This window comes from Halyomorpha halys, unplaced genomic scaffold (assembly GCF_000696795.3).
Source record: "Halyomorpha halys isolate HHAL.00 unplaced genomic scaffold, Hhal_1.1 Scaffold380.1, whole genome shotgun sequence".
In the NCBI taxonomy this organism is placed as follows: domain Eukaryota; kingdom Metazoa; phylum Arthropoda; class Insecta; order Hemiptera; family Pentatomidae; genus Halyomorpha; species Halyomorpha halys.
The window spans coordinates 529,979-539,465 of NW_027106430.1; the positions used below are offsets into that span (position 1 = coordinate 529,979).

The 9,487-nt window shown below is 31.4% G+C and overlaps 1 protein-coding gene and 1 long non-coding RNA gene across 2 annotated transcripts in view; one reads left to right on the top strand and one right to left on the bottom strand.

Annotated features, from left to right (window-relative positions):
• LOC136795152 (uncharacterized) overlaps nt 1-9,487 on the bottom strand; it is a 139,221-nt gene that overhangs the window by 13,809 nt on the left and 115,925 nt on the right. The window lies entirely within an intron of this gene.
• LOC106681980 (uncharacterized) overlaps nt 6,824-9,487 on the top strand; it is a 13,102-nt gene continuing 10,438 nt past the window's right edge. Inside the window, exons 1-2 of the mRNA XM_024359042.2 lie at nt 6,824-6,891; nt 8,410-9,487. Coding sequence (XP_024214810.2) covers nt 6,873-6,891; nt 8,410-9,487 — 1,097 coding nt within the window. The 5' untranslated portion in view covers nt 6,824-6,872. The remainder of the gene's footprint in view (nt 6,892-8,409) is intronic.

Consider the following 9,487-nt stretch of genomic DNA (forward strand, 5'->3'; position numbering starts at 1 on the left):
ATATCCTATTATAATAGAACAACAAAAATTCAAATGTTTATTTACCTAGGTGAGCGAATTCTTACTAATTTGGTTGCCAAAACTCTTACATTATTTGTATTAGCTTTTCTTTTCAAGATTTGTAGTCGTTATACATAACTCATATACTCACTGTTTTGTTAGGAAAATAAAAACAGAATTGAAATTTCTTGTACCGAATCATTATCTTTATTCTAGAATAAATGTAGGATTCCACTTCAAAGAGTAATTTCTATAACTGAATCGAGTAATGATTTCATGAGAACTTTTGCACTATTCTTAGTATTCTTAAATTCCAACAATTTTTAAGTAGGAAAAAGTTTCTTTGTTGTATAATTTCAATGACGTCCATTAAAGGAAGATATAAGAAAAAAAATTACTGAACTTGATGCCAAAAATGACAAAAAAAAATATTACTGTTGAAATTGTTACTTGTGCTAAATATCCTACTGGAAAAATAATAACAGAGAAATAAACATTTTTTTAACCTTTTTCATACTACTCTAAGTCATTTTGCTGGGAGAGAAATAAAAAAAATTTTCACTGTCTACATTCATTGTCGTCATTTTATGAATAAATTAACCCATGGAAAGGTAAGTGAAGAACCCAGGAATACTCCAGAAGCGATGGGATGGTGTAAGTTGGAGAAAGATAAGGTAGATGAACAGCCACAGAAGAAAAATTGAGGTCTTCGGCTAATTTAGATAGGAGTAAGGTTTGGTTTGTGGTGTTCTAGGGATGCAGATGGCTGAGGGAAAGATTCCTCGTTCGATTACAGTTTGTGACCTCAGTTTGTGTGTGTCAGATTTTAATATCTTCTTTTTATGATAATTAATTTTCTTTTTATGTTTTCTACAAAGTTCTTGAACTTAGCTATTAAAATAATTATTTATATAGGAATTTATTTAAAATTCCAAATAAAATTTTTAATTATAAAATACAAACTAACTAGGAGATGATATTAACGCGCCTTCGAATAAGTCTAACGCACCTGTCTCACAGCTATCTTGTGGCCCGCCATTTTTCATCTGTATACCAAATGTTGAGGAACGCGACTTACTGTTAAACATATTTTAACTATATGCCAAGCAAATGAAATCTTCGTATTATAAACCAGCGAATCTCCATTCCATCTTGCAGAATAACAAACACAATGTGGGTAAATTTTTTTGAGTTACTCAATCATTCCAAACTCTAGCATAAAATTTAATCAAATTTTACTACAGGTTCTCATGCTCCAATAGTTTCACACAATATAATCGTAGACTTGAATCCGGACCCTTACCCCGTTCAGTGTGTGGTCAAGGGTACAGCCCAAAAGTCTTAAATTACAACTCTTTCTTTTGATAATTCGGAAATTAAGCCAATAATGACCCATAAATGGTTGATGCATTAGACTAATTAAATAAAAAGAAATAAAACACACTAAAGGGAGTTCCTCTGTAGCCATCAAATAATATTTTAAACGTGGCATTTATTCATTCATATATTTTATCTAATTGTTTACTTTCGTTTTTACCTATATATAAAACATTTATTAGGGAGATAGTACTGTGAAACCTTTGGAATTCGAGTATTCGCAGTACTCAGAAATTTACGATTGAAGGTCAGAGTCAAAACAACCAAGTTTTATAAAATGGTCTGCGTTTGTGTATTCCATTGTATGTGTGAGAACAGAATAGTTCAGAAGCAATGAGATTTATTCGATTCGATTATTTATTAGATTGGTATAAGTATAGGTTAGGTCTGGGATGTTACAGCATCATTTTTGCTAAAATCCATTCACCGAAATGCCACTCCATATCACCAATTTTACACTCTTTTACCATGTCCAGTGCCCCTTTATATTATCCTGGACCCTGTTTCATAACGAAACCTAATAGGACTAATTGTTCAAAACAATTAAACGAACCAAAAAGAACTAACACCAACACTTGGGGTTAAAAATCATGAAAGTACAAGTCAGCAATGTACAAGTTAGAGAAATTTTATCTACTGCAAACCACAAGATTAATGGTATTGCCTTTGATTTTGTTTGTTTTATATAATTTACCTCTGCCCATTGTTAGTAGTAAGAAACTAGAGATAAGTATATGAAAAAATTTGAAAATTATATATAGGAAAACTTTTTTGGGGTTCTTTTGAGAACAGCCTTTTTGATTACCATCTTAACAACTACTGTAACCCAAAGGTATAATAATAGTTGTTTTTCCTTAACATATAAATGGTATCATAGACATGGTAAATAACATAAATGTTGCCGTTTTGAAATTAACTACGTTAATTTAAACTCATAGTAAAAAGGTATAATGCAATACAATAGATTTCTTAATAATAAAATAGAATAAGGTTTAATCTTGTATGAAATGTTATTTATTTGATAAAAAATAAAATAATACCAAGAAAACAGTTTTTAAATGTTACTGTTGAAAATATAGCATAACGAAAACTATTCATTTTTTAGAATATTCCTAACGAACGGGAGGTTTTTTGATAATAATTTATCAGGTCCTTATATTTGTCAGATATAATAGATCTACTTTTTATTATTATTATTATTTTTTTTTTATACAAAGAAGGTAATTTTATATTTCTGAAATTAGTTGGTATTCCTCTGCATAGTGAAAAATAAATAAATTTAATGTTGCTCCATAGAAGTTTTATAGAATATTTTATAAGGTCCATTCCTCAGAAATCTCTCCGGTTATTTAACATATTAACATTATAACATATTTACCCATAAGTAACAAAAACTTCTATATCCCAAATATTAAGGAATTTAATTTATTTTAATTAAAAATTGTTAGAAAGATCATTATAAGATTCATCTACAGTTACCATAGTCTTTTGTAATTTTTTGTTTTATATATGGACATTAAAATAATGGCTCAATTATTTATTGTTATTACTTGTATATAAAAGTTAAAAGAGATTGCCTTCTATATTATTTTTATAAGGTACAACATTTGTGCAGATATGTGTTATATCAAAGTTGTTTGTTATATAGTTAAATAGGCTTAATGAATATATTTATACACGCTCAACAACTCATGTCGTTCTGTATACATTTATAGCATTATTATTTGTGGCAAGCAGATCGATGAGTAAACAAAAAAGACTAATGGGGGGGGGGGGCTCAAACAAGAACCTTATAATCACTTCCGACACTTTACAAATTTGTGACAGTCACGCATTATTTACCATACCAAAACAAGGAACCAATAAAACAAATATAATTAGTGAATCACGGAATAATTCATAGTCCTACAAAACAAATACGAATGTATAAAATGAGTAGATTATAATTTTCGTAAATATTTTTTGAAAAAATAAATAATAATATTATTTGAATTTCTTGAGACAAGGTAATTATTTATTAAATAAATCAAAACTTGTATCCTTTTTTGTCTCAACACTTTTTATTTTTCACCTGTCCAACGTTTCGGCCATTTTAGCCATCCTCAAGGACATCTTAAATTATAATTTCTTCCTCACATTAAATTTAGAGTTACTTTTGCAGGCTATTCTGCCCAGCCCATTCATTAATTATAAGTTAAAAGCCTATTTTTTTCAATTTAAAATCATAAATATTTAATTCTTCATATATAAGATTATCCACACAAATTCACTACCATATCTTGGCAGTGAATTTGTGTGGATATAAGAAGAATTAACTATTTATGATATTAAATTTTTAAAAAAATAGGCTTTTAACCTATAATTAATGAATGACCTGGGCAGAATAGCCTGCAAAAGTAACTCTAAATTTAATGTGAGGAAGAAATTATAATCGAAGATTTCCTTGAGGATGGCTAAAATGGCCGAAACGTTGGACTGGTGAAAAATAAAAAGTGTTGAGACAAAAAAGGATTGATTTATTTAATAAATAATAATAATAACAAAATGAAACATAGCTACTTCAGAAAAATATTCAATAGCATATACCTAAGTGTTTAGGTTGAGTAATAATTCCACACTTGACTGGATCCATGTTCAAGCCTTAAGTTATCACTCAGGGGGTCAGTGACTGCGGTTAGAGAATAGTCCTGTATGTGAATGGCGCTATATGTCTCTCCTAATTTCCCTTTTGTTTCATGAAATCAGTTAATTTTCATTGTTTAGGACCGATGTGGGTTCGCATATTGTGCCCCTACTTATTTCCTAAATTCAGTTAAGCTCAGATATTTTTATTACTAAATACAGAGGCTAAAGCCAAAAAATAACCTCTTTTTCTTTCCACGTAAAGTTTTTTCCAAATTCTAAATACGTAAAACAGGTTTTGTACCACAAAAATCAAGAAAATCATTTATAGCACCTAAGGAGCTAAACCGACCTACTGCAAATTTTCATGGTAAGAAAATGACGTTTTAAAATACCAAATTGCAAAATCGGAACGTACTAGTTCAGAGCACCAAACCAAATTTGGTCAAAGTATGAATGAGTAATTTAAAATGAAAACTTGCGAATAAATTTACTCTACCAATTTCAACTTTTTGTTTTTGTTAGATATTTGTGAATGAGGATTTACTTTCCTCTGAACATGTTATATTACCTAAGTTTGTTAGTAGCTAAGAATAGTGCCCAGGAAACATGGATGAAAATTTTAAGAGTAGTTCAAATATCTCAAATGCTAATATTTGACACACCATGTCTTCTGATTGCTTCATCTTCCTTAAATTCGCACACCAAATAATAACTCTAGCTTAATTGATATTGTCGTGTTTGAGATACATTGATCAATATATCAGTGAATCAGTAAATGTACATATGTTAAAATAAACATAAAACTCTCTTCTACCTATGCTAATACTAATTAGACGATGTTAGATTTAAAAAAAAATATCTTAAATTAGTGGTTATACCAGTCCTGAGTATTTTTCTAGTCATTTAATGACCATTTAAGTCTATTTTTTTTAATCACTCAAGTGAATTGTTTGAAATCCTGACTTAATTCTTCCTTCATTGCCAAAGTCGTTTTTAAGAAACAGTGATCAAATAAGCAGTAAGTGAGTAATTTATATTCTCTTATATGTTAATAAAAAGTTAAAATGTGTTTCCATGGAAACATGCACAGAATATTAACAAAATACACATGGACTCAATGTCCAATTATTTTCAATAAAGATAATTTTAGGTAATAAAGGATAATTTTAGATTTGTATTGTAAAGAATTTCATTATGTTTGTAATGAGTAGCTACAATCTTTCAGAAGTTTGTAATGATTTGAAAAAGTTTTTTTTTTTTTTGTTGTTAGAATTAATTTTGAATAAACCATTTTGAGTCCATATTAATTTCAACTATATAGGTATTGATGTTTTTGGAACAAAGTGATCAATAAACCAGTGAGTTGTTACAGACACGTATGACTCGGTTTTATTGTATAGATGAACATACCAAACGAAGTAATCGTAGTTTTTCACTACACCAATCTTTTTTCCACAGGACAAAAATATTCCACATGGTATTAATCCATACCTCGGAACAAAAAAGTCACTTACAATCTAGCTTGAAAACAATATTGTTTGGACATAAAGGGACAGGCTGATCTGCTGGAAACACAGTTTGACACTCGAGGGGTAGGATGGCAACCTCAGCCGTCAAAGGACCTCAAAGGATTGCGGCATTGTCCACGGTTAGGATTGTATTACAGAAATGTCCTTTATTTCCAGCTGAAATATCCTCTCGAATAATCCATTCCGCTCAAAGGAGCCTAGTGGTCAGTTAGGGGGCTAAATATAGACAGTTGCAAAGCCATCTCTTTTCTGAACTATATTTCAGATAGGAAGAGTCAAACGAAGAGGATAAGTATTTAATATTGATAGAGAATATTTATTTATTACCTTTAGCTTATGAGGTTTATTCCATTGCATTTCGCTATGTGTAGCTATTACATAGTGGGTACATAAAATGGATAAATGTTTGGAATTCTTTTCCCATATTTTAGCACTTCAATACATCAAGATCCTCACAATACAATTTCAATACATTTCGAATAATAATAACTTGTGAATTGTTAATAATATACTTTTCAAAAAGTATATAACCTATATATTTTTTTTAAACTTATCATATACACATAACCCATAAACACTACAGAAAGTATCAAAAGTTAATATATTCTTAAAAGCCATGATTTTTATAAAAAAATAACAATTTTACAGCAAATATTGTTCAGCTTATTTCAAAATTTACATTTTCCTAAGTTGAATAGGTGTTACAGATTTTAGAAACAAAATTAAATTATCTATATTAGTAGCTCCCATATTATTTTTTTTATGAAAAGAAAAAAACGTTGACTACAGTATGATTGATTGCCTGTAATGTACTGAAATTTAATAAACAATTAAAACTCTTTATATATATTATTAACATCATACTAACTAATAAAAAAAAGAAATATCGGTGCAAGCATGAATAACAACTAAGATCTCTCTCTCTCTCTCTCTCTCTACTTTGTTTATAAATGTAGAATCTATAATATAATATTATATATTATACATATATAATATTATATAAACTGTAACATCCATAGAAGTAATATATTACCAAAGCGTTAGTTTACCAACCAATTTTTGTATTACTTTATTTAATGGTCAGTATCCGATTATCAAAATTTTAAAGAATCAATTTTTAATTAAAAAATTAATTCACTTTTAGGACTAAAATTGATTCTGTTAAAGGTTCTGATAAGTTTCACGGCAGGAGGGACTGTATACACGTGAAAGCTACGCCAAATATTTCAAGTGGTCATTTTTTTTTTTAATTAATCAATTACAAATGAAAATAAGACACTCAAGATAACGAACTCACGGTGGGTATATAAACCGAAACAGTTTAGTCTAAAGCAAGCAACCATGCGTCTGCTTTTACTCTGTAAGTATAACAGTAATATATTACCTAACATAGTAGATCATGTTATATTTTTTCTACAATACAGAATTCTTCAATCGCTTCTTAATATATTATTTGACTAATAATGTCTAACTAGTACAAAGAGTTATACTACCGTATGACAAACAATAACAATTAATTGCTATCCATTAAATTTATACAAAAATTCAATAGTAAAATATCTCTAAAAAAAAAAAAAATTTAGTTTTTCTCTTCTGTAAAAAAATATTTGTGCACACAATTTCTCTTAAGGCTACAGCTTGTTATTCAGAACATTTCTAAAAATATGTTAATCATATTACGAAATTCTTTTATTAGATTTATATTATAGTCATTTCATTCTGTTATAATTTATATTCTTAAATTTTTACATTCTATGTCAGAGATTACATCTTATAGTAAATTTAAACTTTAAACCTTAAATGATTTTCACATTTGTTTTATTTCTATATTTTATTCAAACTCATTTTCTACAATTTCTAGCCATCTATTATTTTAAGACTCCATTTTGGAACTCCAGTAAAAAATTGGAGGTTTTTCGTGAAGACAATAACCATTTACTATAACTAACTTTAGCCAATTTCTGGCTTGAGTGATCAAAAACAGAAATTGTTTATTTTGCAAAACAGTAAATGTGAGTTCAGGTGTCATCTTGTTCATAAAAATAAAATCCGTTAAATAATCCACGATCGGATAGTGTCACAAAAACTCACATCCCTTCTAACAACTCACTTTGCAAGTTCAAAATTGATAGTTTTACCTTATATAGTGAATTATCACTATGTGTCCACAATTTAAAAATACAGAGATCATTGTGTATTATTCGAATCACTATTACTTAAATACTGGCATAGCAGGATAACTATCCCTCAAAAGTATTTCTCTGAACATTATGGTTTACAATTCCTGAAATTATCTAATCACAGCTAATTGAGGAAGACATCCAGTTTATCGAAATGCGAAACGCAACAGTTTTTTTTTTGGTAATTCTTAACTTAGTTTTCCGATATCGGTGATATATTACCAATAAATAAACTTTTAGTGTCATTTTTCGAAAACTAAATACTATAAGAAGAACTGACGGAAAGACGAGGATATTTTATAGCAAATTAACCCGATGAGTAAATTATATTTTATTTATAAATTATATTTCTTTATATCTTATTATACCATGTATATATATATGTAATTTATATATGTCCGATACTTATCAATATAAGTATGCTGTGTGATATTCCAACCTGATGTATTTGGGCAGCATAGATGAAGTATTTCTCTCTGTGTGCTTCCAAGACAACTAAATTGTATAATATTCAGTAATAACATATCATCACGATATGTATTAGGTTCTAAATAATATATTTTAGTATATAGAATAATATATAAAACTTCCATATCATAAATATTTTCAATTTTGTTGATTTCTCCTGCGTGAGTTAGCCGTAAAAATGCCTTTTTCTGAATACCATTTAACAAAATATTTTTTTTATGATTTTACAGTAATAGCGGCGCTGGCCATAATATGGCCGGCAATCGTTCTTGCCTTTCCATCTGAAGAATTAGCAGTACTGAGGCAGCAAAAAAATCACCAGCCTATACCGTATGAAAGAGAATTTTCAAGCTCTGAAGAAGATGAGGAACAGGAATTCCCTGCTAAGGATGACGATGAAGAACAGCAGTTCCCAGGCCAGGATGACGACGAAGAACAAGATTCCAGAGGACAGGATGACGAGGAAGAACAGGGGTCCAGAGGGCAGGATGAAGACGAAGAGCAGGGGTCTAGAGGCCAGGATGAGGACGACGAACAGGAGTCTAAAGGTCAGGAGGAAGATGACGAACAGGAGTTTCCAGGTCAGGAAGATGAAGGAGAACAGGAGTTTCCTGACCAGGATGATGATGAAGAACAGAGGTTTCCAGGAAAAGATGACGATGAAGAACAAGACAGAAGACCAGAACCCAAACATAAACCCCAACCACGTCCCTACCCGAAACCACGTCCCCATGGACGTTCATCAGAAAGACCTGAACACGGACATAAACACAAACAACCACACCATCAACAGAAACCTCGCCCCCATGGACGTCCATCAGAAAAACCCGAGCCCCAACATAAACACAAATCACAGCCTCGTCCCCACGGACCCCCATCAAGAAGACCTGAACCTGAACATGGACACAAACCACAACCACACTCCCACTCAAAATCACGTCCACACGAACATCCAGAAGGTAAACCCCACCGTGGGCCTCACCCACCTCCACCACCACCACCGGGACCTCCTCCACCACCACACAAAGGACCCAACCCACCTCCTCCACCACCTCCAGGACCTCCTCCACCACCCCACAAAGGACCCAACCCACCTCCTCCACCACCACCAGGACCTCCACCACCACCACACAGAGGACCCCACCCACCACCTCCACCACCTCCAGGACCTCCACCCCCACCTGGACCAAAACCAGGACCCCCACCCCCACCTGGACCAAAACCAGGACCCGGACCAAAACCAGGACCCGGACCTAAACCAGGACCCGGACCTAAACCAGGACCCGGACCGAAACCAGGACCCGGACC